The sequence below is a fragment of the Lathamus discolor genome, chromosome Z, assembly GCF_037157495.1.
Source record: "Lathamus discolor isolate bLatDis1 chromosome Z, bLatDis1.hap1, whole genome shotgun sequence".
In the NCBI taxonomy this organism is placed as follows: Eukaryota; Metazoa; Chordata; class Aves; order Psittaciformes; family Psittacidae; genus Lathamus; species Lathamus discolor.
In genome coordinates this window covers 2,610,765-2,638,298 of record NC_088909.1, presented here as the reverse complement: position 1 = coordinate 2,638,298, position 27,534 = coordinate 2,610,765, and the positions used below count along the sequence as shown (strand labels likewise).

The following is a 27,534-nucleotide window of genomic DNA, read 5'->3' as shown; positions in this document are numbered from 1 at the left end:
TTAACCCTTTCACCAGCTGAGCAAAACTCAGAGCTGGATATAAGGGGAGAGAAGAGACAGGCAGGGGGGGCTTGGAGGGTGCCCCAGTGGCCAGGCTGCCTCCATGATGTCCCCCACAGCTGTCTAGGGGGGCTTTAAATTCTCTTCCCCCTCCTGTTCCCCCCCTCTTTGCCTTTCTCTCCTTTCCTTCCTCTCCTGACCGCTTGCTCTGTCTCTCAAGGATGTCAGGTCAATGGGGCTATTTTTTTCCCAAGCCTCATTTAGCCAGTGGTGCTGTGAGCAAGCCACATTGCCCCTCGCTTTTCACCACTGTGACAGCCTCTGGAGATCACTCAGAGGTGGCGAGGGAAACAAGGAGGTTGTGTCCCATCATAGCAACTGGGATCTATAGTGTGAATTACCCCTGATAAGCAGAGGTGGGTAATTTCGGGACAATATGGTGACTTTGGGACCATACTGGCAGAACCCAAAAGAGGCAAAGCCCAGCTGCTGCCAGGCTGTAATCTGGTTCATCTGCCATTTGCATATCTTATAGGTCAGTGTTTCAAAGGTGAGGCTGAATGCATGCACATGGTGCTCCCAAAACCCAGGCGATGGTGTTCCTGACTCCATGTTAGTGTTCCTCTCACTGCCAGACTCGTGTATGCATCCCCACCAAGTGACATGCAGGTCACCTGAAGAGGATGACAGTGTGATTGCAGGCAATGACCAGGTCCCCTGTGTCTCTGAGGACCGGGAATGTGCACTCAGCTGCGGCAGGGATGAGTTTTGGAGAGGGTAAACTTGGAATCAGTGTAGGAACTCCCCAGCTGTTATTGTTGTTAATGGTGATCCGAAAACCCAGCGGGCCACAGATGAAGAGTAATCACTGCAGAGGGAATCCCAGCATATTGCTTGTGCTGCACCTCACTGGGAGTCTGTCCCTGGAAGGGCACTGCACTGGGGTGGTACATGGAGATGGGGCACATGGGGATGGGTGTCCTGCCATTGTATTTGCCGTATCTCCGCATGCCAAACACTGACTGTGGGCTCTGTGCATACACTCCAGCTACACACACAATGCCAAGAGTCACCAGAGCTCATTCCCTCCTTTGGTTTTGTGATTGGAGTTAACCTGAAGCTGCTGCATGGGGCTCTGTGGTCTGAGTGCCAGTTCCCTTCCATACTTGTCCCCATGGCGAGGGGTGAGGCTCAAAGCTTGCAAGCTGCCTGTTAAAGTGTTCCATCAGGTATTTTTCTGGGGTGCTTCCTGCAATGCAAGGCTCACATAGGAGTCTCGAGTTTTTAAGGCTTTTGTGGCTACAGGTCATTTATTTTTCTAGTACCTTCTTCAGTCCAGTTCTTTGTTTCTGGTTGCTGTTCCTGTAAATTGAGTTATCATGGGGTTTAGTATAGGAACACAAAAAAAAAACCCAGAGCAAACACTTCCATGGCAGCTGTCATTTTCCTTTCTGATTGACAGCTCCTTTATTAAAATCCCCCTTTCTCCCGTGAAGCTGTGTCCCCCAGGTAAACAACCTCACACTGAGGATGGTCATTCCCTCCATGATAGGAGGAAAAAAGAGTGATGCAGACCCTGCTCTCTTTCTAGGGAAGTCTTGGAAAGACCAAGTGCTTAGTGCAACAACTGCAAACCTATGCTTCCTCCTGCCAGGATGAGAAGCAAACACCATGTGAGGAAGCCTCTGCAGACCCCCCTGTGCTTCTCCTTATCCCAAACGTGTGTATGTATTGTAGGGAAAAAAAAAAAGCAGACAAAAAGGCATGATGCTGCTGTGACTTTTTGATGAATTCAAGACTGTGGTTCTTCTGAGGAGCATCTGAACTCGTGGTGTTCCATAGGTGATTTACTGTTGCTCCCATCCTCTTTATTCCCTCTGATTTGCACCGTTGTCTGCCTATTCTCTCATTTCCATCTGAGTGAATCTGATTATATTTATTGTATTAATGCTGTTGACAAAGCTGCTTAGATCACAGTCCCCTCCAGCCATTTCCAGGGAGACTGCTGGGTATCCACCTGCTGTCATACATCCAAGCAGCTCCAAGCCCTCGGAGACCGAGACAGACCCGAAGGAAAAATGCCTACAGCTGTCTGTCTCCTGTCACTGCGATACCTTCCCAGCTGTCCCGTGCCCTGCGAGGTGAGAGGCAACCTCCCAGCACGCTCACGTGCTGCTGAGAAGGAAGGGTGGAAGAAATAAAGAAGAAAGGAACAAATGTTATATGATGAAGGTACTAGAATGCTGGCACAGGTTGCCCAGAGTGGTGCTCCATCCCTGGAAGCATTCAAGGCCAGGCTGGACGGGTTCTGACAGGCTGATACGGTTGAAGATGTCCCTGCTTATGGCAGTGGGGTTGCCCCTGCACTCTGGTCTCGTGAGACCCCGCTTGCAGCACTGTGTGCATTTCTGGTGTCCTCAACATAAAAAGGACATGGAGCTGTTGGAACAAGTCCAGAGGAGGCCACGAGGATGATCAGGGGCTGGAGCACCTCCCGTATGAAGACAGGCTGAGGAAGTTGGGGCTGTTGAGCCTGGAGCAGAGAAGGCTGCGTGGAGACCTTATAGCAGCTTCCAGTGTCTGGATGGGGCTGCAAGGATGCTGGGGAGGGACTCTTCATCAGGCACTGTAGTGATAGGACAAGGGGTGATGGGTTCGAACTGAAACGGGGGCAGTTCAGGTTGGATATAAGGCAGAAGCTCTTCCCCATGAGGTGCCCAGAGAAGCGGTGAATGCTCCATCCCTGGCAGACCAGGTTGGAGCAAGCTGCTCTAGTGGAAGGCGTCCCTGCTCGTGACAGGGGTTGGAACTGGATGAGCTTTAAGGTCCCTTCCAACACAAACCAGTCTGGGATTCTATGATTAGGTGACATGATTCTATGAGCAATCACTGAACAAAGCAGCAGAGAAACACCAGCTTCTGTGGTCATCCCACTGCCTAATCATCCATCCCAGCACTGAGATGCTCATGTCCTTCAGGCTCTGGTGCTGTCAGGTTGTGTTCTCTCTGTCTAGGAGACAGCTGCTGTCGGGCAGGCAGTGGTTTTGGAGCTATTAGGAAGGGGACAACAGAGGGTTTGGGATCATGATGGAGTTGCACAGAGCAGGGCTGGGCTGGGTGCTCTCTCCAGCGGAATCTGGCGATACAGTGCTGTGCACAGGGGGAGAGATAGGATCAGAAAGCAGACTTCTTCCCAAGGGAAGGCCAGCTTCCATTCACATTTACTCATACATCCAGAAAATTAGAACCTGGTGTATTCAGGGAGATTTATTTTCAATTACAGGTTAAGGCTGAGACATGAAATAGCACCGGGTCTCAAAGTAGTGCATAAATCCTGCAACAAATCCATGTATCTCAGCTCCATATAATAAGATTTTATTGATTGCTATATTGTATCTGTCAGAATAAAACTCTCTTAATGCATGCATCAGGATGGGGAAGATAGAAAGCTTGTTGGTAGTAGAATCTGATTCAAGAATCAATGCACTTTGATTAATATGTCGTTAAGAAAGTAAGAGTTATTTAACTTGTTTGATGCACATTTCAGAATGATGACTCATATCTTCTAAGTTTCTTTCTTTAAGCTGCATTGGGAGAAACAGCCGTGTAGCTGTTTTTCACATGGCTAAGTCCTGGTTTATTACTGAATTTTTTCTAGATCATTTTTCACAGGTCACAAACCCCTCAGACTCCAATTAACAATAATTCCTATGGCCCAAAAAACTTCCCGCATACTGGTGTTGAAGACCTTAGATGGAGAATGGGGTGGACTTGCTATCTCCTTATTTCTGGATGTTCTGCTGTCAAAGGAGCTCCAGGCAATAAAAAAAAAAAAAAATAAAAAAAAAGGAAAAATAGGAGGAAAGAAAGGAGTTAATCTGGAATAAGACATCATCAGGAGAAATGAGAAGCACCCATCACTTCTGGCAGGCTTTCAGATGCTGCCAAGCTTGGGCAGTCGGCAGCACGCTGAGCATCTGTCTGTGCTTGCTGAACGTGCTGTTCTCTCAGCTCAGGCCTCTCCACTGTGATCCACAAACTTGGGCAGCAAGGGCAAGCCTTGGCTTGGTGGGGAGCATCCTGCTCAGCACTGCACTTCCCATTTGGATCCAGAAACGCACCATGAAACCCCAGTTGAGAGGACAAACCCAGTGACTCAGTCTGGTTTCAGGTACCTCCTGGTGTCTGTCCTTTTCCAGCCTGTATCCAGGTAGCTCTGCTGGCACCAGCACCTTGCCATTCGCAGCCCTGTTCTTTGGAGCTTTCCACCCCACTTGTGATGGAAAAGGCAGAATCCCTGCAGTTTTCCAGCACAGAGGAATCTGGGCTTGTAGGAAACATCTTGTGCAGGCCGTCCTTGCCCAGACACAACCCATTCCTCCTATTGGGCTGGTCTCCAAGGAGAAGGGGCAGGAGAAGCAGCAATCAGTGCACACCCTGTCCCTCCAACACAGGCTTTTTCCCTGGCACTTGCTTGTCCCCAGAGACAGGCAGGTGTTTCCCTGCCAGGGGAATTGCTTACATTCGTGGGTGTAGCACTGACACCTGAAACACAAAATACTTGAGCCTGATCAAGGCAGATTATAAATAGAAATGCATCCAATTAGCATCCTAATCTGCAGGTTTTCTGTTTGTTTGCAGCATCTTTCCTAGTCGCAAACCCAGTTAATGCAAATTCTATTTTTAAATAAACGATTCCTTAATTATAACATGGTGCAGACGATGTGAGTTACCGGTTTGATAAGCCCAGGGGATGAAGCACTGGCTCCCTCCAAAGCTGGGCTGAGGTTGCTTCTTTTTGGGTCTGCCATAGCTGAAGCTTGTTGAGTCAGGCAGGAGGGCAGCACTCACCTCCTTCCTTTGCTGGCGGCTTAGAACTTAGACTCACATTCCTACGAAGGAAAGGACACCCCAAAAAGTGCCACGGGTATCCCAAGCGTCGCTTCATGTGCTGCTTTAGGATGGATATCCCACTGGATCTACAGCCCTCATTTAAGACATGTTTCTAGAAGTAAACAAGGAAGATGGCATGGTGTCCAGGGCATCAGCTGTGTGTAAAGATTCCTTTCTAATTTCAGAATGTTCCTTCTAACACCGTGGAGAGAAAATTCACTTTTTCTGCCTCCTGCCTCGGTGTTCATTTTTTCTCCTTGAGAAGACACTATTACCAGGTTTGCCCATTGGCTGGAAATCTTAAGGTCATCAGGACACGGCAAAATGAAACCCTGCATTTCCGTGGCTGCTCATGAGACTGGTGTTTTCAGCCGTTCAGAGAGTGACTTGGGATTTTTGTAGCCATAAACAAGAGCAGCTTTTGGCACTGAATTTGTTTACTCTATACAAAGCTCTGCTCTAGTTGTATCAAACATCTTAGATGCCAACCCTTCACTTGTCTGAGAACCTCTGTTACACACGGTCCACTGTTCAGAGGCATGGAGCAATTGCACCTGAATCTGTGGGATCAGCAGATACCCACATCCCCAAAATCTAGGCTGTTCATTCTCAGGTCTCTATTTGCTTTTACCTTTCCAGCTGTGCTATGGCAGCACTGCTGTTATAGCCTAAAGGGTGAGGGGCTCATTCAGGCTCTGGCTGCTGGGAGTGATGCTTCCCATCCCAGGGATTAACACAAGGCATCCGGGCTGCAGCTCCAGCTGGGTTCTGTTCTAGAGACATCAAGCTGAGCTCTGCAAGCCTGTCAGTAGATCTAGTGGGACAATTGCAAGCCAGTAAGTGGGTTAAGAGGGGAAGTGCAGGATTGAGCTCAGGATGTGGTAAAGAAAGGGGCTGAACAATCATCTTATGATACTTGGCAGAGCCCATTGGATCATTGGCACGGCTTGCTTTCAAGTGGCTACTCGTGGCTATATAAATAATGCGTCTCCTCCAGTCCAGAATTAAAATCCCACAGGGGAAGGGTCAGTATCAAATCAGCTAAGTTCCTGCATCAGTTGTGCAGGGCACAGGACCATGGTCCCATCGCAGGCACTGTCAAAGCACGGCTGGAACAGGGTCCTGGGGATTTTCACTGGTCCATGCCCGTGGTTTGGGCACTGTGAATACCATTTTTGTGGTGTCTTTGCTGTCACTGGTTGCCCCATGACCATAAGGCTTTGGAAAGCCTCTCCAGCAGGATGGATGCACGCTGCAGGGGTTGTCTGCAGCAGTGACTGAGGGGTGGATTTGTTGTACCCTGCAGAGAGCATCAGGGTATGAAAGGTAACGAGTAAGACTGAATGTTAAAGTGATCACCCAAAATCCAAACAGCATTCAGCTTTGCAGATGTCAGGCTGGCAACTCACTGCTCCAAGGGAGAGTTGTGATCTACGGACAGACTGTTTGTGCTTTGCTCTTTAGTTCCTTGCCAAGCTAAGCCTGCTGCTGCCTGGCCTCATCCCATTCAATCTACGATGCCCAGCTCTTGGGATGGAGGTTTCACTCTGGCAACAATCTGGCAGGAGCTGAACCTGCCAGTTTGCTCACTTAGAGCTTTTGTAGGAGCTTCACCTTGTAGAGGCTGCAGGGGCAGAGAGCTGCAGCCATCGGCGGGGATGCTCAAGCAGTTGCACTTTGCGTGTTGTGTTTGATGGGTCTGTGTCCTCGCTTGTTGTTTGCTGGTGGGCTTCTTTGCACTGGGAGCTTCCCCTAAAGCAGCATGCGGGTGGGAAAGGCTTCTTCATGTCTGTTCTTCAAGCTCGGGTGGTGATGGGGGTGTCTCCAGCCCTGCCACTTGCCTGTCACCGGAGATGCCCGTCTCAAGAGGATATTTGTTGCAAGCAGACCTTCCTTCCACCCTTGGCAATCTATCATTTTTCTGCCTTGTGTCCTCCGCTTTCCCTTCCTCCTCGTTTGCCGGGTTTCCCTTTGCTCGAGGCACTCTGCTGGTGCCCAGACAATCTGTTTAGCTTGCTGAACAGTTTTCGGTGTTTGATTTACATAACCCGGCGCAGCCGTAAATGGAGCAGGGTCAGGGAATCGCACAAATTGATTACAGCTCGTAGGATGAGCCGGGAAACCAGTGGCCTGGTTTCCTTCCTTCCTTAGCACAGGAAAGCAGGGGATCGCTTTTAGCAGGCGTGATCCAAGACCTTGGTGAGGGTTTTGCTGGGTATTTTACTGGGCTGGTAACAGTGCTGAACATCTCTGGCTTTGAGAGGCTCTTTGCTTTCAACAAGAGTCATCCCTCTGGGTTTCACTCAATTGAGATCACATTTACTTACGCCTAATGGTGTTTTGCTGTAAGCAAAAGTAGAGGCTGCTGTATATTTAAGCAAACAATTTAAGGCAGATGATAGCGTTCCTCACATCCCACCACTGCCTCTCTTAGTCAACAGCCTCCCTTTGTTACCTCTGCTTTATTCAGTAGTTCATCTCACTGGAGACTGGGACAGGTCACTGCATGGAAAGGAAGAGGTAGTGCACTCTTTAGCTGAGGTGTAATTGATCTCTCAGCTGTTCTGCAGAGGGCAGAAGCCAAAGCGAGGGGTTTAGCCTGATGCTTTTCTTATTACAGTTATTATTTTTAGTTACCATGCTCATCAAAGTTTCACCAGGGGCTGCCACACCTTGCAGCATTTACTTATTTATTAGTCTTTAAGTTGTCTTTTTCATCTTGTTGTCTGCAGGGATTTCTATAAATACTTAAAAGCTAATGTGAAAAAAACCCAACAAAACCAGACCTCAGCGTTTTTCACTTTTACTTACCCATTTTCTTTTCTGGCTTGTCCTCTGGGCAAGCCCATCTGCAGTAATTCTGGCTGCTGGCAGTGGTGGGGCTCCTCTGCCCAGCCTGCTTGTGTTTGTATCAGTCACCATGAGGTCCTGCTAATGTTGAGTGAACCTACAACATCTCAGCCTCCTGACTTCACAAAGCTTGGCTGGTTTATCTGCTCTTTTCTCTTAGAGGCGTATGGCACCATGGAGCAGAGTGTGCAGCTTGGGATGGCTTCGTCTGCTGCTTGTCCTTCAGGTCTGTGATGTGCTGAAGGCTTGGAGAGGCTCCTGGTCATGCTGAGCTACATGTGCAGAAGTGAGGTACAGCACCTCTGCCAAGGGTAGGCAGGACCCAGGATGCTGCCACACTTTGCCCAGGGTCTGAGTTTTGTGTTAATCTGTTTGCTGTTCTCCTCTCCTGGCTAAAACCTGTTACCCAGGGCTTTGTCTGCTGGCATATGTCATATAAGGGGGGTCTGACACCAACCCAAGGCAAGGCTGGAGCAGGGACCATATGCAGCAATCTCCAATGCCCAGAAACAACCATACAGAGATAAGCCTTTGTATTTGCTAGCCAAATCCTGCTGGCCATTTGGGCATGCTGGATAAGCCTGTTTCACGGAGGGTGGGAGAAGGTTTGACATTTGGAGGGGATGCAGTGGATGATGCTTTCGAAGCTCCCCTAATGTGTCTGCATATGTAGCTGAAGCCTCTGCCTCTGTTCATCTGTAGGTTTTAGAGAGCTGCCACCACCAGTCTTAAACCAGCCCTTTGCACCCTTGGGATGAATCCTGCATGAAGGCAGAGTGAAGCAGGATACGACCCCCAGGAGTAAACTGTTCTTGTGAGCAGAGGCAGGTCTGTGTGAGGGTATGAGCCTGCTCACAGTGGTCGGTTGGGTCAGGGTTGTAGAACTGAGCATGGCAGGGGGATTTGCACCCAACATGCTTCAGGATGATGAAGGAAAGAGGATGTGCAAGCAAGTGGTGAGAGCAGCGTGGGGTCAGTGGGAGGAATCCTGGCTTCTCACTGCTGCCCAAGAGGTGAAAGAAGCTCAAGGAACCTTCCAAAATGTGGACCTAAGGGCAAGGTATCACTGATTTATCAGCTGAGACAAGGGGTAGCTGCACTCCCCATCTGCCCAGCAGCAGGTCTCTGACTCCCCCTGTCCTTTAGCTGGAAGTAGAGTGTGGGAGAGCGCTGCTCAGGATGACTGGATTGAAATCAGACTTGTCTTATCTGCACCTTGCACCTTCCAGGTAGCTGGAGATGCTGGCAGCATTCCCTGCACCGCTCCATCTCCCGCTCCACTGGCGCAGCCACCCAGCGAGGGGAGGAGTGCCTTATTAGCACAGCTCTTTGTGAGATGCCCTTGAGTGATTAGGGTTTTTTTCCAGGTGTAAATGCCAGGGGAGGCTGTTCCAGTGCTTCACATTCTTTCATCTCGGCAGGGTTTTGCCCTTTCTCCCAGCGTGGTTCTGACAGCAGGCTCAGCGCTGCTGCCTGTGGAATACAAACAAAGTTCCCCATTACAGAGCATGACAGGAATTCATTCCAGGCTTTTTATTTTTATTTTTTTCTTTCTGGGTTTTCGCTCTTGCTGGATGCTCCAGGGGTCTCTGGAGAAGTTTTGAGAGTGGGGATTCAGTTGCTTAAACCCCTTTCTCTTAGGAGCAGGCAGCGCTCGCAGATGGGGAGGATGGCAAAGCAGCTTGAAGCTGCAATGCAATTCCCATCCGCTGACCAAGTCAGGGGAGAGGAACCAACACAGCAAGCTGTCTGCATCCCTGCATCTCGTAGTAACAGCCATTAGGGCAGTTGGAGGGTCTGTTCCCCGCTTGCTGAGCTCACAGCGCCTGCCATTAGTGCTAATGGGAGTTAGGCGCGCACACGGAGAGGCGAGGATGCCCCTGAGCTACAAATCTACTTGGCAATTTTATTATGTAAATAAATGGTGCTTGCACATACACCTGCTGCTGCTGCTGCTTGTGGTGATGTTCATGGCAAGATACGTAAACAAACAGCGATTCCGTTCTAATAGATTTATTTCCTTTCTCGTGAGCCATTAAATTACCTCCAGATTTCACGCAGGTAGAAATCTGTAGCAGCGGAGGAATCTCGCTCTGCTTCAGTGGACAGTGGCCTGCAGAGCATGACAGACACATATTACTGTCAGATGTTGTTTTGGGGGCAGGGGTACGAGCAACTGGTATTATCCTTGTTATATGGGTGTCTTTGGATGCCCTCACTTCCCCGCAGGGCTCCCATCATCTCCGGGTGGTTTGCAGTGAGGGAAACGGCAAACATCCCCGTGTCTGGAGGACATTTAGGCTGACCCAAATGCAGACCCTTGGGGCAGCTCCTCTGTCTGATCAGAGGCTGAAGGGCTCTTACCTTCCAAGGGGTTGAAGCAGAGCTTGCTCTGGACCTTGAGGAGGCTCTGGGCTGGGGTTTCCTACAAAAACGATCACCCCTCTGCAGAGCATCAGCATCGGGGCTCACCAGATTCCGCACCAATAGATAGGATCTGCAAGCAGAACAACCAGCTCTGCTCTGAGCTGACCTGCTTGGTCTCAGCCACAGGAACCTATCTCTGGGATGCAGCTGAGTCAGTGCCAGGATTGCTGCTGGTTTGAGGACCACAGTGCTGGCTCTTGTCCTGGGGCAGAGCTGGTCCGTCCAGTGGCTCTATGGGGCAGAGCTGGCTTATTGGGAAGGGTTTTGCATTGCACCCAGGAGCCCTGCAACTTGCAGGGGAGGGGAGATGGCTTCCTCATGAATAATTGGTGCATTATTAATATGCATGTGTGTTTTGAAGAAGTTTCAAACTCTCCCCCTCAGGAGCCTTTGATGCTTTATTAATGATTGCGGTGCACACCAAACCCTCGGCATGCTGCAGCGGGAGCAGCCCCGTGCCACTGCAGAACCAGCCCATTTATCTTTGGTCATTGTCTTTCATGAACCCAGGGCAGGCATTTTACTGGTCCAAGTGACTCGTAGACGAACTTGAGATGCCCCAAAGAGCCACTGTGTGTGACAGGTTCTGGAAGAAACGGCAAGCTGCTCTGTGGGAGCTCGGCAAGTCTCCCTATTGTGGCTGCACAGGGTGGAGAAGGGTGCAAAGGCAGAAGTTCAAGATATCTTCAACTTTATGCCCTGGATCAGGATTAACAGGAGCTTTCTCAGGTTCCCTTGTAGCTCAAAAGAGGATCCAAGAACCTGCAGAAACGATGTTATCAGAGGTTGGCTTTGATTAACTTTGATGCAGGAAGGCTGCCAGAAAAGCCTGGGGTGTTCCCAGTGCATTTCCCATCCAAAGGGGTCTGGAGGACAGAGGGGGAATGGAGCCTGCTTTCAGAGACTCTGTGTGCTGCAGTGCTGGGGTGGATGGGGGTGAGTGGGGAGAGATGTGTGAGCAGGGACACGTGCTGTGACACAAGCGGCCTCTGTGAAGGAGCCCAGATCCGGAATTCCAGAGGTGCTAATTACTGTTAATTAGCTACAATTTGTGCTCATAACCTCTGCTCTTCACCAAGATGGCTGACAGCAGTGACGAACATTATTCATTTCCATGCAATAAATCAAACTAAAGTTGCTTCTGTTATTTAGCCTATCATTTAGCATTTCATTAAATAGATATGTGCACATACATCATCGTTGCCGAGGCTTTGTCAATCCCTTTCAGGAGCAAGGCTGCCTCTAATCAATCCCAGCAGTGCTGTGGAGAGGCTCTGGATTACCGTGTGCCAGGTTAACATCTCACTGAGCATCCATCAGGCATTGGTAACTCATCAGCTGGTTACACACCCAGCATTCAACCAGAGTTACTAGCTCTGTTGGTGGTGCTGTTGCTCCTAAAGGGAGATGTGGGTTGGAGAGACAAGGTCTCTCTTGTGTGGATGAGGTTGGATTCAGTTGGGGGCTGACCTGCAGCTGCCTCCAAGGTCTATGTCAGAGGAAGCTTCTGCTGGGCTGGTGCTGGGCTCCATGCATCACCTCCTGCATGGAAAGATCCAAGGGACTGATAGCGCTGAGCTTGGGCTCAGGGCTGCTCTGCATCATCCTAGCTGAATCTCTTAATCCTTGCATTGCAGGCAGAGCAGAGATAGATAACAGTTTATGGGGGCATTGCTGCTGTGGACAATAGCAATTACATTGTAAGGGTGAAGCATGGTGGCAGTGCCCCACACAATAGGACATGGTGGTGGTGGTGGAGGTCGAACAGCAGTGCTGTGGTTGCACTGCGCACTGGAAAGGTCCCGTCTGTTCACTGCTGAGCTGGAGAACGTATTCACTTTCATGGTAGGCAGAAGTAAAGGAGAAGGTGTTGCATTAAAATGAGCCTGGAGCTACAAAGAGAAGCAAAATCCTGGCACTGCAGTATTTCAGTGCTTGTGGCACTGGGGAAGCTGAGCACCAATGCAGAACAGCAGCTACAGTGCTGAGCTCGGCTCCTTATGCCGAGGAGCATGGGGATGCTGAGCAGGGCTGAGCTTTCTGCCAAAGCTTTCCCAACCCATCCTTGCAGTCCAACTTGGAGTGGGCTCTCCCTTTCCTTGCACAGGACCCTGGGGTCCTGCATCTGGACCTGGGCACCTCAGGGTTCAACCTGGGCCCTGCTTTGCCACAGCATCTTCTTACCATGGCAGCAGAACCACGGCATGCTCAGAGGAGGACTCTGCCTCTTGCTGCTCCAGGGCTGCCGGGTCCAAGCAGTTAACGGGAGCAGCTCCGTGTGGCACCACACGTTGGATGCCCTTCTCCCGGTGCTCCATAAATGAATTCCCCTAGTCCATCCTAGCACACTGTATCAATCTTGTTTAATAGACTGGAAAGCTTATTGCATGGCGGCAGGTCGCAAAGAGTGTCGAGGTGATGGATTGCACCTTCCCGGAGTCGAGCGTCATTGATATATAATGAAATATTTATGATTTATTCCAGCTAATAAACTGGAGTGAAGTGTGTGATGTATGTGAGCAGATGGGGGATCTATTGATGCAGTTTTCATTGTGTGGGGGGAAGGAAAGGTTTATGTCCGTGACGGAGACGTGTCGCACAGCGTCCTGTCCCTCTGCCCATCAAGGTGGGCACTTGGCTGCAGAGAGGACGGATGATCTAATTCCTATTGATGGCCTTTAGCACTCGCCTTCTAACCATTCGTCTGTCCCACATGTCTTCCTCTGCCTTTCTCAGGCACAGGAGCCTCTGGCAGTGGGAAGAAACCATTTCTTTGGGCAATGGGCTTAGGCTGAGATCTTGTGCCCAGAGAGATAGGAACACAGGCAGTGTCACTGCCATGCGACACTCTGCAGCTTCCTGCTCCCACTGTGTTGGTGTTACCTACAAGGAAACTATTTCCATGGATTTAGAAGACCATGAGACACTGGAAAGAGCAGGAAAACTTGAAACCCATGAAAAGAAGTGCTTGTCCGTGTGAGGTGTGATGGGTACATGAAGCTCATTGCTGTAGGAGGCTTCCAAAGCTGAAAGCTTGGTGTTCAGATTGGGAAGCAGTATTTCTGTGGTCTGCTGCTGGGCTGTGTGTAACAGCCTGGGATGGACCTAGTCTGCAGGCTCAAGGGCAGGAGGACCTGCCTGCCAGCTGTGCCTCCACATCTGCCTGTAAGTGCCTATCACAAGCCTCGGCTGGGCCCCTGTGTGCCCCCATTCAGCTTTGTGTGCTGGGGAGATCTGGGACTCGCTCCTACAAAGCCCTGTGAAGGCAAAGGGGGTTTAAGGGAGTTTCGCTTTGCTCTCTAAACTAATGAAAGGATCAGGATCAGGGATCAAGGCTCTGACTCTTCACCACCTGCCCAGACCAATCCTACCTGGAAAATCAATCTCTTAATCACTCATGTGTGTCTTCTTTGCCAGAGGGTAAGCTCTGCCTCAGCCTGGGATGAAGCAGGAGTATCAAGAACCACTGTAGGGGAGCGGGAGGCTGGTAAGAGTTAATCCCAGAATAGAGCAGAGATGCACCACCGCCTGCCCACTGCTTTGGGTGTGAGCAGCCATCCAGGCATCCCACCCTATCCTACCAGCTGTTCCTGTTTCTGCCTAATTAGCCTCCGGATCAGCTTGCTTGGAGATCCTCTGCTGAAAGGCACTGGAGAAGGGCAAAGACTGATTATTCCAACTGCATCCCTGTGAGCTTCCCGGGGCTCTGCCAGCTGGGACTCTGGTGGTCCCCCCAACACGATCCTTTGGCAAGAGCAGTTCCCCAGGTACAGGCAGTGCAGAGGAATGCTCCAGCTCTTCCCCCTGGAAATGAGGGATCATTGTGCCAGGAGAGCAGTGACAGCAGGGCATTCCTTCTGGATATTGAGGGGGGGAAGCATAAAGGTTCCTGAAAGAGCAGGTATTGAGCCTGGAAGGAGTGGGGCATCGGCAGCGTTACAATAGGGCTGGGAACCATATGGGTCCCTTCTGTATCCCTGCAGGTTGGTGTCTCCTGGAGAAGTGGCTGTGAGACATCCCCGCTCCCAGAGGAGCGCTGGGCTGTGCTCTGCATGAAGCGTTTGAAAGCCAAGCCTCCAATATCTGGCGTGATTCATTAACAGCAAAAGGTGTAATTAATATTAGAGAGCGCTCAAACCGCATTCTGCTGCTGGCAGGGAAGAGCCCACCAGCATCCCTCCTGCGCCGTGCCGGCCCCAGAGACCCGGCCTGCTTCCCGCAGCTCCTCACCTCCACATTTTTCCACAGGCGCTTCTGAAACCTGTAAAAGCTGCTCCCGCAGCCAGGAAACTGTTAAAGGAGCAGCTCCAGCCTGCTGGGTCAGCAAGCACTTTGCACCAACAGCAAATCACTTAGCTGGTACCATGGGGGAAGCCCAGCCTTGCCTGAGAGCACCATTTACCAGGGTGAGGGCTGTGCCCCACGCAGGGGAGTGTTTTGCAGCATCTGATCAGGTCTCTTGAGCTCCCCATGAGAGCATTAGCTGCCACCGTAGCAGGAGGGTAAAACGATCCACTTCTGGCTTCTCAACAGAATAGATTCCCTGTCAAAGGGATGTGTTTCTCTGTATTTTCTTCTGTGCAGCGCTTGGTCTGCAAAAGCACCATGTAACTGTGGACAGGAATGGCATGGACATTTGCAGACCCTTCTGCCATTGGGTGCCCTGGGGACTTGGAGTCATGGGTGTCCCAGCTCTCCTGTCCTTCTCAAGCTGGACCAGATTTGATGATATACAAAGCTGGGCTCAGTCTTTCTCCTCTAACACCACAGCTGGTCACGATGCTGCTTCTGGTGCCTCCTGTGGGCTTCAAGCAAAGACCATGGTGTGCTTCTGTCTTCATTGCCAAGCATTACCAGTGTGGGATCTGCCTAGCTTCAATCCTGCCCAGCAGCTGCAGCTGCAGGCATCAAAATCCACTTGGTAGGATGCTACCAGGTCAGGCTGTGTTTGTGGTGTTGGTTTGCAAACCTTGCAGCACATATCCGTGAGTCCCCGTCCTGTCCTGCCTCCCATCTGCTCCGGTGGCACAGCTTGGGGAGCGCCTGCCGCATCCCTTCTGGGGAGCCTCAAACACAAAGACATAGGTGTATAAATAACGTGGGGCTGGTGACAAACCTCCCAGAAGCCAGGACAGGCCGTGTGACAGGCTGCAAGCCGGCGTGGTGCCGCCTTGCTCTCGTGTTGTAGCAGCTGAAGCTCGCACGTCGCAGCGCAGCCGACACTGTCATTGCGCGAAGCTGGTGACACGTGTTACCAAACAAGCTCTCATCTCCCCGTCCTTCCAGGCACCCGAGTGACATCTGTCCCCGGTGAGCAGCGATGTTGTGTCGAGGGTGGCAGCTCCCGTGTGTCAGCCTCCCCCCAGCACCCGTTTGCAGGGATCAGGTCTTTGTTTCACAGAGCCTGGTCAGCCAGAACCATTACAAGGGCAGCTATTGCTGTTCATTCCTTAGGCAGTCCCAGCTCTGCATCGAGCTTGGGCTGAACTCGCTGTTCCTTACGATTTACCTGAAAAGTCTCATTTTTCCCTGCGCACTTCAGAACTCTCCAAGCTGCTCAGCACTTCATTTCTCCAGCCAAAGAGCTCTCTTGGTCAATAGTTGGTTCAAATGTTTGCTCATGATAACTTTGATGTGGAAGCGTTGCTGTGTTTGCCAGGAACAAACTGACCTGTGGGTGAGGAGCTGCAAGGAGGGTTTGCTCCTGTTGCTCTGCTCTTGGCAGCAAAGAGCCTCTTGTTCAGCACGTCCCAGGAGAGCAGCTCAGGCACTGTGTTAGTCACCGGGGGCTCTCGCTGCCCTGTGAAAGAGGTTGACAAAGTAAAGGCCATAGTGGCAGGATCACAAGGGCCCTTTCGTCTTTGCAGCGAGTATTGCACAACTTGAAGAACCTCATTGCAGAAATCACTGTGGTTTCAGTTTGGAAACAAGGGCTCCACTGCAGCACATCTGCTTCTCAGAGTTCATTTGGGCAAGGCATGCAGCTACGGGATGGCCATTGACAAGGAACTGTCTATGGACAACCCTTCCCATAAGCAGACCTTACCCAAAAGCCAGCCTGCTGCCTGTTATCTTTATATATACATATATGTATATACACACATATATAGGCTGCCAGAGGACTCTTCATCGGAGACTATAGTGATGGGATAAGGGGGAATGGGTTCAAACTGCAACAGGGGAAGTTTAGATTGGATCTAAGAAGGAAGTTCTTTACTGTAAGGGTGGTGAGGTACTGGAATGGGTTGCCCAGGGAGGTTGTGAGTGCTCCATCCCTGGTGGTGTTCAAGGCCAGGTTGGACAGAGCCTTAGGTGACATGGTTCAGTGTGAGGTGTCCCTGCCCATGGCAGGGGGGCTGGAACCGGATGATCCTAAGGTCCTTTCCAACCCTAACTATTCTGTGATTCTGTGTATATATATGTGTGCATATATTTGCATGTATCTATATGCATGTATATATATATACATATATAAAAGAGGCCATGTTGGCATGTTGGATGGTGTTTTGAGCAAGCTGCTCTAGTGGAAGGTGTTCCTGCCCCTGGCAGGGGGTTGGCACTGGATGAGCTTTCAGTCCCTTCCAACCAAGCCCATCTATAGTTCCATGATTATATATATGTATGTGCAGCCCCCCCCAGCTCAGCCGCGCAGGAGCCTGTTCAGTATGCAGCTCAGCAGAGCCTTTAACATTTCGCAGAACAGATGCCCACTGAGCATCTTGAAACAAATCCAAAGGTAGCGGTGACGGCTGCTGTCAGGGAAACAATAATCCCATGGCCTCGCCAGCATCAGCTGCGCCGCAGCACCGGAGCCGAGCCACGTGCGACGGAGGCTTCTGCTGCTGCCTGCTTTGTCTCATGAAAGGAGCCCGGTTGGAGGTGGCCCGGGCAAGCAGAGGCGGGGATGTGGTGTCAGAGACCGTAATCTTCTCATCAGCCAAAATCCCCTTCCCCATGCAGCTGGCTGCTCCTACCTCCATGCTGTGGGGAGCATCGGAGCACGGGCTCAGCAGTCCTCACCCTGCTGTTGTGTGCTGCCGGGGATGCTCCTGTGCCAGAGGGCTCCTGAAACCAGAGCAGGACCGGGGCAGCTCCGGAGGCAGGACAGGCATGAGGCTGCTATCGGGAGGACAAGCTGTACCTATGGGGTGGTGGGCTCCTCTCTGCCCACAGCAGCTCCAGAGCCCTGTTCTGAGGCATTTGAAGGCTTGAACAGGGAGGAGAAGTGGCAGTTGTCCCCATTTCACGCAAGCAGAGGTGGTGGAGCAGGCTCACACAGGTATTAAACCCTTCCACGGCATCCCTCCTGTCCCTGTGCCAATGCACTGGGTGTTCCCTGGGAACACTTGTGAGCCACAGGCACGGCCAACTGGAAAAGAGGGTCAACAGAAATGTGGTTTAAAGTGCTGTCATCTCATGGGGGGAGAGATGCACAGATCCATTCCCCACCCAGAAATCCCCCCCATTGCCTCTGTTGCCCCTACCTGCCCAGGAGGTACCCACATGGGCAAAGGACTGAGGCTGTTGAGCAAGGCGCACCATGGTCTGCAGCCCGCTGGAGGTGGCAGAAACAGCCGGGGCAGGCAGAATGGATGGAGCTCAATGCCTCCATGGGCTGCCTGCAGGGGCTGGGTGGACGCCTGCACCACCAGGCACAGGGACTCATGTCGGGAGCCCCGAGGTGACAAGCACCACCCTTGCCATTGACCCTCGGTGCATTGCTAGGGTTGGAAATGATGCTCGCAGCTCTGTTCGTAGCAGCATGTGGGGGTGAGTCGTTAAGCAAACAACAGCATCCTTTTAACTAGTCTCCCTGGCCTAGGAAATCCCCGCTGGCCTGGGAGGCAGCAAGCGCTGGATGTGCCGGCGCACATGCTGTCTTGATGTGCTCGGCTGGTAGCAGATGGCGCGGGGCAGAGGGTAATGTGGCTGTCCTCAGCGGACGGCGGTCCCCTGGAGCGAGCTCTGTCCTGTCAGCTCGGGAAGTGACAGCAAGACCCTGACAGGAGAGAGGAGGCAGAAAGAAAGAGATGGGGGGAAATTACAGAGCTCGTCCCCGAAGCTCACAATAGTCACAATAATAACGCTAACCACCCGTCACGCTGTGCTGCTGACGGGGCTTGAGGGATGCGTGTGAGATGCTGTGATGGTGTTTGTGGGGAGCATGGGGGTGGAAGCTGTGTGGTGAGGAGGGGGTCTTCTCTCCGTGCCCAGTGTGTGAGACTCTTTCTCCTGCCCTTTGCTTTGTGGGGGAACATAAAGAAAGGCAACACCTTGGGAAATGATGGTGGTTGCCATGCAGGGATGGTGGTGGTGGCTATGCAGGAATGCTGGCGACAGCCATGCAGGGATGATAGTAGTGATCATTCATACACTGATGCTGGTGGTGGCTATGTGGGGATGCTGATGACAGCCACGCAGTGATGCTGGTGGTGATTGTACAGTGATGCTGGTGGTGGCCATGCAGGGATGCTGGCAGTGGCCATGCTGGGATGCTGGTGGTGGCTATGTGGGAATGCGGGTGGTGGCCATGCAGGGATGCTGGTGGTGGCCATGCAGGGATGCTGGTGGTGGCCATGCAGGGATGCTGGCAGTGGCCATGCTGGGATGCTGGTGGTGGCTATGTGGGAATGTGGGTGACGGCCGTGCAGGGATGCTGGTGGTGACCATGCAGGGATGCTGGGGGTGGCTCTACAGGGATGCTGGTGGTGGCCGTGCAGCGATGCTGGTGGTGGCCATGCAGGGATGCTGGCAGTGGCTGTGCAGGGATGTTGGCAGTGGCCATGTAGGGATGCTCACACAGGCACTGAATGCTCAGGCTGCTGCCAGCTCAGGTGTTTTGTTATGGTACAGATGTGCCCTGGAATCCCAATGCCACAAGCAAAGCACACAGAGTTCCAAGACTGGAAATGGGTTCTGAGGCCAGGCAATGCTGGGGTTTGACTATCTCACTCTGCCTGGACCCCATGTAGAGGGGGTGGGAGTGGGACAGAGACAAGACCTTGGTGACAGGCTCTGCCCTGTTAGTTCACTTTGCAGACAAGCTCCAGAGAAATCATCTTGGGCTGACACGTCCCCAACAGACTCAAGGACACAAAGGGATGTGAATGCAGTCCTTGCTCTTTGTAGGGAGAGATAAGGGGAGTGATGATTGTGCAGGTAAAGAGCCCTTCAGCTTTCACATCACAAGACCTTGGTGCAAAGAAATCTCCTGCCCCCGCATCCCGGCCGTGCCTTGGACCTGTCCCTGGGACCATTCTCCCCATCACGGGGAAGAGGAAAATGCAAATGTGGCAGCTTTCATGTGCCTAAACCCTGAAGAGCTACATGGGAACTGTGTGTCATTGAACCAGGTCTGAATTCCCTCTCTTCTCCCTGTCTTCTCTGTATGAATAAGCAGCTCCTGATCTCCCTGCCAAAAGCTCATGGCTCTTGTTCCCCCTCTGCCATGTTTTAATTAACGTTTGCTCTCCAGTCCTGTGTCAGTCACACATGCCACAGTGATACTGGACGTGGAAGGTAGTTTATCACAGCAGTAACGAATTCCTTTCAACCCAAGCAGCCAAACACCCAGAGAGCCCGAGTTTAAAACTCTCTCACAACTCTAAAATATTCCAGACAGCCTTCAGCATCCACAGGAGTGCCAAGAGACAGGCAGGCAAATACAGCACCAATTAATCATTCCCTGGCTGAACTGAGCAGGATGAGCTGCTCGGGATTCTGGCATGTGCCAGCTGAGCAGGGACGCGGCTCTTCTGGGGAGCAGCCCAAATTTCACAACTGATTCTGGTATTTCACTGCTCTGACTCTGTAAATCTCTGAGCGCTCGCTCCGGTGCAGACACCACATTGCGAGCTCTGCGGCGTGCCAGAGGTGAGCTGGAAATGGGGTTTTGTAAAGCCACGGGGCCGGGGGTGTGTGCTGCGGTACCTGGCTTGAGAAGTATGCTGGGAGCACGGCAAAGCAGCACTGATGGGGAAAAAGGGGCAGAGGGGAAAAGGGGAGCAAAGTGGGGTTCAGTGATATGAACACTGGGGGATGCTCACCTCTGCTGGGGTGACACTGAGCCCCCCAGAGAGCTGGATCCCCATCCCTGAAGGGGGGAACTGGGGTCTGCACAGTCTCTGGCCCTGGGGATGCTCTTCTCTTGGCCACCCAATGAAGTCCCCATCCCAGTGCCCTCTAGAGTGCTCCTTCCACAGCCTCTCCCCAAAGCAGAGGTCCAGCGCATCCTCCTGGCTCAGTGGGCTCCCAGCCACAGGGATGCTGGTGTCAAGGACCCCATCCTGTCCTCATTCCCCATACTTTGAACATGTGCCTGGATGGAGGGCAAGGCAAACACATGGAACTCCTGCAGCATGAGCGGTGCTGCTTCACCCTGCTTTGTTGGGAGCTGCTTTTTCCTCACTGCCAGTCTCTGTGTCACCTCCATGCTGGGGCTTTCCAGCAGGCAGTGCGATGAGTCTGTGAGTGAAGCTGCAACGGGGAGCAGGACGGGTGTGCGGACACAAAGGCAGCACATATCATTAAGGAGAGGATGGAGACTGATGTGCAGGGGAGAGCTAAGGGCCCCCCTGGTGCTACCATCAAGGCTCTGAAATGGAAATGCGAGGTCCCCAGCCCCCCCCTCTTCACCCACCGGTTGGCAAAGGCTCTATTAGCAGGATGTGAGTAATCATCTTAAGTAGCTATCAAAGTGCACCAGCTTGTTAAGCATTTAGCCAGGTTGTGCTGACATGACCTCTCTCCTCAATCTTCCCAGCGTTGGCTCAAGCAGCTAATTACTGGATCACACCTGCCACACGCCTGCGGAAAGGACAGGTCGGATCCAACATGTTGCTTAGGACAGTCTCATCTTCCCAACATCATCCCCAGCCTTCTTCTATTAGGAGTAGCTGCAGGAGAGGAGGGAAGCCCCCTTGGCAAGCAGCGGTGCTCCCAGCTGGCAGTGCCCAGGGCAAGGGCTACTCCAGGGGATGGCAGGGGCTGGTGGCTGTGGTCAGAGCACGTACATGGTGCTTTTGCTGCTGGGAAAGACCCACTGCGGGTTTCATGGGCTGCTGGAGGAGGGTGTTTCGTTACTGGGAGGAAGAGGAGGCTGGGGACTATGCGATGGGGGATGAGCAGCCCTGGTGATGGCAAGGATCCAGGAGGAATTGTGTCCCGCAGGGACAGGACAACTGAGATCCTTGTGACTGGTGATTGCCAGAAAGATGAGGAAGGGGCTGAGCTAGAGCCTGGTTGTCCTGTGGTCGATGTTGAGAGTGTGCTGGGGAAACATCCACCTGCAGCGATGGCTCCCATTTCCATTGCTTCCATACTAAATGACTTCTGGCTTCATAGCCTTATTCTTCCCTTTACCACCACAGAAAAGCAATGGCTGTCTGCTCTCTGTATGACCCTGGGAGCAGGCTGTTGTGTGGGGAAGTCTAATACCCCATCCATGGGGTCTCTGCAGAGATGCTCTCAACTGTAGGGCTAAGTGTGGCTCACAGGGAGCTGGGCTTGGTGCCTGCTGAGAGCATCACAGGCTGAGAACACTGGGGCTGTTGAGCCTGGAGAAGAGAAGCTGCCTGGAGACTCAGAGCAGCTTCCAGTGTCTGAAGGGGCTACAAGGATGCTGGGGAGGGACTCTTCATCAGGGACTGGAGTGACAGGACAAGGGGTGATGGGTTCAGACTGAAACAGGGTTGGATCTAAGGCAGAAGCTCTTCCCTGTGAGGGTGCTGAGGCGCTGGCACAGGGTGCCCAGAGAGGCTGTGGCTGCCCCATCCCTGGCAGTGCTCAAGGCCAGGTTGGACACAGGGGCTTGGAGCAAGCTGCTCCAGTGGAAGGGGTCCCTGCCTGTGGCAAGGGTTGGAACTGGATGAGCTTTAAGGTCCTTTCCAATCCAAACCATTCTGTGATCACTTGAGCATCGCATCCGTGTGTCAGGAAAAGCAAGAGAAGCAAGGGGATCGCCTCTGACAGATCCTGCTTTGCTTTTCAGGAGACACAGCAATGTACAAGGACGGTGTTTACTGGATCAAGGGCCGCACCTCAGTAGACATCATCAAAAATGGGGGATTCAAAATCAGCGCTCTGGAGGTGGAGCGTCATCTGCTTGCGCACCCGCACATCACAGGTACGCTCCCTGTGTGCTGAGGAGGAACGGGGGGTGTGAGCCCAGATGTAGGGACAGCCCTGGCTCTGTGGGTGCAGACATGAGGCTGCCCGAGGGCTGATGATGCCTGGAGGCTCTTTTCCAACCACCTCATTAGTGGGGCTGGGCCCCGCTGTTGTCTCCTGGGGCTGAAGCCTGCGGCTGGGTGCTGAGTCAGCAGCAGCTCCCATCTGATTTTGGAAATGAGACTATAATTAAATCTGTCCTACCCTTGTGTGCGACCCTGCACGAGGGGATAGCATCAGTGCCCCCAGCTCCACACCATCCTCCTCCCTGTTGACTCTTAAATACCTCAAACCATCGAGCTTCCTGCCTTTCCCTAGGTGAAAAGCCCTGTTCTTGTGTCAGCACAAAAGCACCCAGTGTTTTCCTGTGCTAACACCCCATGGAATTTTCCTCCAAGCACTGCAGGGCTGAACCCCTCTTCTACCCTACCCTGACCCCCAAATTCACTCGGGTTTCTCAGGCTCTCTCTGATCTCTGTGCAGATGTGGCTGTGATCGGACCTCCGGACATGGTGTGGGGCCAGCGAGTCAGTGCTGTTGTGCAGCTGCGCAAGGGGGAGATGCTCTCTGTGAAGGACCTGAAGGACTGGGCCAGGTAAGATGCCACAGAGCAGTGCATGGTGAGCAGCATGGCACGGGGAGAGCAGGCCCAAAGCTCGCAGCATCCTCATCAGAGGCAGGTCAGCGGTGGGATGAAGGGATGGCCAGCAGTGACACAGTGCCTCAGGCTCTGGGGATGGAGAAGAGACCACAGTTCCAGCCAGGTCCGGAAGCACGCGAGATAAGGGAAGTAAATGAGCCTCCTTCTTACCCCAAAAGTGCCTTGATAAACAGCACGCATGGTGCAGCCAAGTGGCTCCTACCCTGCAGCCCTGAGCCCAGACACTGGCAGATGGCACGGAGCAACCACCGGAGCAGGGGAAGCTTCGTGTTTTCTCAGCAGCAAGAACATTTGCTCAGCTTTTCCCCAGTGCTGCTGTGACTGCTCCCTCCTGCTTCCTACCTGCTGGAAGCCAGCCCAGCCCCAGCAAACCCCAGAGACCTCTCCCGTAGAGTTTAGAGAGTGTGGGAGACACCAAAGCTCCTTGATCTCACTTGAAGCCGTCACAGTACCAATGAGCATGGCACAAAGCAGCCACCTGCAAGGGTTCGGTGTGAAAACCTTCACCTCCTCATTCAAATCAGTCAGGGAGCAGCCAGTGCCAAAGTTCTGGGCGTCACTCATGGGAGCATAAGCAGGCGGGAGCCAGGAAGCAGAATCAGTGGGTTTATCACTAATATTCCATTAGCAAAATATTTAATAGCAGATCCTTTTCCTGGCGGCTCCCTCCTTCAGGCTGCAGATATTTTTGGTGCTATTTTGCAAGCGGCAGGAGCACTTGTTTCATCAGGGGCTGCGCAGCAGCCAATTAAAGATTTCCCCTGGATTTGCAAAAATCACAGTTGGGGGACTGTGATTTAGCAAATGCAAGGAGGATGCTGGCTGGCCGCTGCTGCTCTGATTAAACAGTTACGTACTGGGGGAAGAGAAGCAAACAAAGAAACCAAAGCCATAGGAATGGCTGCGGGGGCAGGTGGGGGCAAGCCCCCGCCAGGGTGTCCCTGCACTGCGCACACACCTCACTCCTTGGGCTGCTGGTTACCTGGGACTCCCACTCCATGGAGTGCAGCCCATGGCTTATGCTGGATCTCAGTCATCCCAGCCTGGTTTGTGTTGAAGGGACCTTAAAGCTGATCCAGTTCCAACCCCTGCCAGGGCAGGGATGCTGTCCACTAGAGCAGCTTGCTCCAAGCCCCTGTGTCCAACCTGGCCTTGAGCACTGCCAGGGATGGGGCAGCCACAGCTTCTCTGGGCACCCTGTGCCAGCGCCTCAGCACCCTCATAGTGATGAAGCTGATGAATTTCCTTTATGTTCTGCCCCTTCTTAGCCAGAGTCAGCCTGTCCTGGTCCATACAGGGTCTAGTGCTCTGGGGTTCTCCATCCAGGACCCTGCTCAGCCTCAGCACAGGGCAAGAGTCATAGAGAGCAGGGAAGGGATGCTTCACCGTGCTGCATGTTGGCTACTCATTCCTAAGCCTCCTGGCAGGAACACTGGTGACCCCAGCAGATCCCGTCATCCATCACCCATGGCTGTGCTTAGTGGGTCACCCAGGTGTCCCTGGCACAGACCAAGGGGTTGCACTCAGCCCCTCATGTGCTTCCCTTCTGGGGTGTTCCCCTTGTCCCTGCATGTCTCTCTCCATCACTATCCCCAGCTCTATGGATAGACATGACCCTGTTTTCCCCATGCAGAGCAAGGGCAGGTGCCCTTGAAAGAACAGCCCCCGGAGGGCCGAGGGGTGTCTGCCTACCCGGCTGCTGCTCCCTGCCCAGCGCTGGCTCCAGGCACCGCTCCGGCTCCCCGCTCCTGCCTCTCCCTCTCACCCTGTCTCTCCCCTTTATTTTTTATGTCACTTAACATTCGCTTGGCCCCTTTTCTCGCACTCCCTGGCAGGAGACACATGTCCCTCTTCAGAGTGATTCATTTTGCAGCTTTTGCCTCCAATCGTGCTTCCCGGCGACAGGCGCCATCCTGAGTTAGAGGCATCCATATGGCAGGGGGTGCTGGTGGCAGGGGGAGGAGGGCTGGGCGATGGTTGAAGGGCTCAGCAGACTTGGCATCTCGCATTAGAACCAGTGCCAGGATGCTGCCGGAGCTGGGCACAGCCCCAGGTTGGTGACACACAGGCAGCAGAAGGCAGGAGAGCCCCCCCTCTGTGTTCTGCAAAGGGCACAGGGACGATGCTCAGTGCTGAGACTCCCCCCCAGTGTAGGAAGAACCCCCGCCATGGGCTGGAGCACACAACTGTGAGTCACTGGCAGGTCACCAGCACATGTACCTGGGGACGTGACCCACCTGCAGTCTTGGTCCTCAGGGACTGGCACCAGGAACACGTGGGGTCCAGCATCCATCTGCATGGAAAGTATGCTGCACACACAGTTTTCCGATGCCATCCCTTAGCAGTGGGGCTGAGTACAGCAGATAGAGCTTGGGTACCAGTAACAGGGCACATTGCCAGCCCAAAACACAGCAATCAAAATCGTAGAATCAACCAGGTTGAAAAAAACCTTTAAGATTACCAAGTCCAACCTTTACCCCAGGACCACTAAGTCCATCTCTAGATGAGCCAGGTCCACCTGTGGCTGGGGCAGCTCAGTTGTACCCCATGACAGGCTGCAGGACACAGGGTCCCAGATCAAATCCTCCACATGTCCAGTGGCGTTTGTGAGGGCTCGGGATGGGCTGGAAGTGCTCCTCCTTGGTTCCACACCGCACTTGTGCATTGCAGGGACATCATGGCACCGTACGCCATCCCGACCGAGCTGATCGTGGTGGAGGAGATCCCGCGCAACCAGATGGGAAAAGTCAACAAGAAGGAGCTCCTGCAGCGCTTTTACCCAGCCTAGTGCACGGCCTGGGGCCAGGACTGGGAGCCTGGGGAGTTTGGTCCTCAGACACATCCATTCTCTCTCCACAAAGGCACTCACAAGGTGCCAGCAGTGATTAGCAGATGTAGGTCTGGGCTCACTGCAGTCTGGTCCATGAATAAAGTCCAATGAAAGTAGGATTCATCCCATATAGTCTCTTTGGCTGAACTGAGCCAGAGCTGCAGGGCCACCTTGCTCATGGGTACTGGTCCCTATTGCCATTACAGCTCTTCCTCGGGCCACGCACAACTCATCCCCGGATAGAAGGACTCTTTAAAGTAAACTCCTGCCTTCAGACAGCTGTGGGGATGCCTGGTGATTTTGCATCTTCTCTGCCCTTTCCCACGGACTCAGCAACATAGTTTATAGAGAGGAAGAGCGCCAGAGAGCGAGCGGGTTATAGAATCACAGCATCGTAGAATAGTTTGGGTTAGAAAGGACCTTAACATCATCCAGTTCCAACCCGCCTGTCGCTGGTGGGATCCTGCTCTCCGCAGGATGCCCCATCCTCTGCCGCAGATGAGTACCATCCACCTCCCTGCTGCATCAAGCACTGCCTGCATTTCCCAGCAGACATGAAGAATGAGTACAAACCCACAAGTAACTACCGGCCGTGTGTAACATCCCAGTGCATCCCCCACACAGGAGGTCCCACATGGAGCGACAGCAGAGGTGCCAGCACCTCGGGGACAGTGGTCGTTCCTCCACCTGCGACATACATCCTATAACAGAGAGGGAAAGACTGGGGCAGGGATAGCTTCAAGGGGCTTGCAGTGACCCCCATGTGATAAGAGAGCCTTGAAGCATCAAATCATATGCAGAGAGCCCAGGAAGATGGGGAGGAAGACTGTGGCCAGGCAGGTGCTGGAGATGGGCTCGGTTTTGGGCATACTGGTCCAGCACAGTGTGAGGGCAGAGCTGGGCAGGGTGTGGAAAGCACTGGGGAGCTGGTGCAGCATGAATGACGCTGCATGTGTGCTCACACGTGTGTCTGTGTGTGTGCTGGCACCAGTACCCACATCTGAAGGTCACTGATGTCCTAGAGGACAGGCAGTGTGGATAAACCCTGCCTTTATACACAGGATTTTGTCCCATTTGACTTCATGTGTGAGCTGCTGGCCACATTGCAGTGGGCAGTGAGGGTCAATAACATCAGCAGGGAATGGTGGCCATGGGGACAGTGCATTGGGGAGGCAGCATGTCAGCAGGATGCTGCTCTGGTCCTGTCAGTGCCAAGGGGCTGACAGGGAGCTCAAGATTTCCTCATCAGCTGATATGGCCCTGGAAGCACCGGGGAGGACAAGAGGAACAGGGAGCAAAGGTGATAGCATCAAATCCCTTTGTGAGGGTCAGTGGAGCCCTGAACATCAGGGTGGACAGTTAGTGAATGTGGAGAGGGCATGGAGAGGACGGCTGGGCAGTGGGAGCAGGGATGGGACAGGGATGGTGAAAAGGGGAAGAGGATGTGGATGGAGACTTCTCCACTGCCATCCCTCCACCCCAGCCAACCTGCATGGACAGGTCCAGCCATGTCCATGCGCATCCGGGTACCCTGCCCACAGCAGCATCCACCAGCTCAGTGCCAGCTCCTGGATTTTGGTACCTCGGGTTCAGAAGGGGTCAGGACAGGACCCCAGGTACCACCAGGGACACACAGAGCTCACGCAGCCGTACCTCACTGTCCCACAGCACCCAGCATGTCCCTTCACCACAGTGCGTGGAGCCG

At 52.9% G+C, this 27,534-nt stretch overlaps 1 protein-coding gene across 1 annotated transcript in view; it reads left to right on the top strand.

Annotated features, from left to right (window-relative positions):
* The window catches only part of ACSF3 (acyl-CoA synthetase family member 3), a 63,478-nt gene extending 37,526 nt beyond the window's left edge, over positions 1-25,952 (top strand). Inside the window, exons 8-10 of the mRNA XM_065662222.1 lie at positions 22,160-22,294; positions 22,822-22,933; positions 25,670-25,952. Of these exons, the coding sequence (XP_065518294.1) occupies positions 22,160-22,294; positions 22,822-22,933; positions 25,670-25,787 (365 nt within the window). The 3' untranslated portion in view covers positions 25,788-25,952. The remainder of the gene's footprint in view (positions 1-22,159; positions 22,295-22,821; positions 22,934-25,669) is intronic.
* The last annotated feature ends 1,582 nt before the right edge of the window (positions 25,953-27,534 follow it).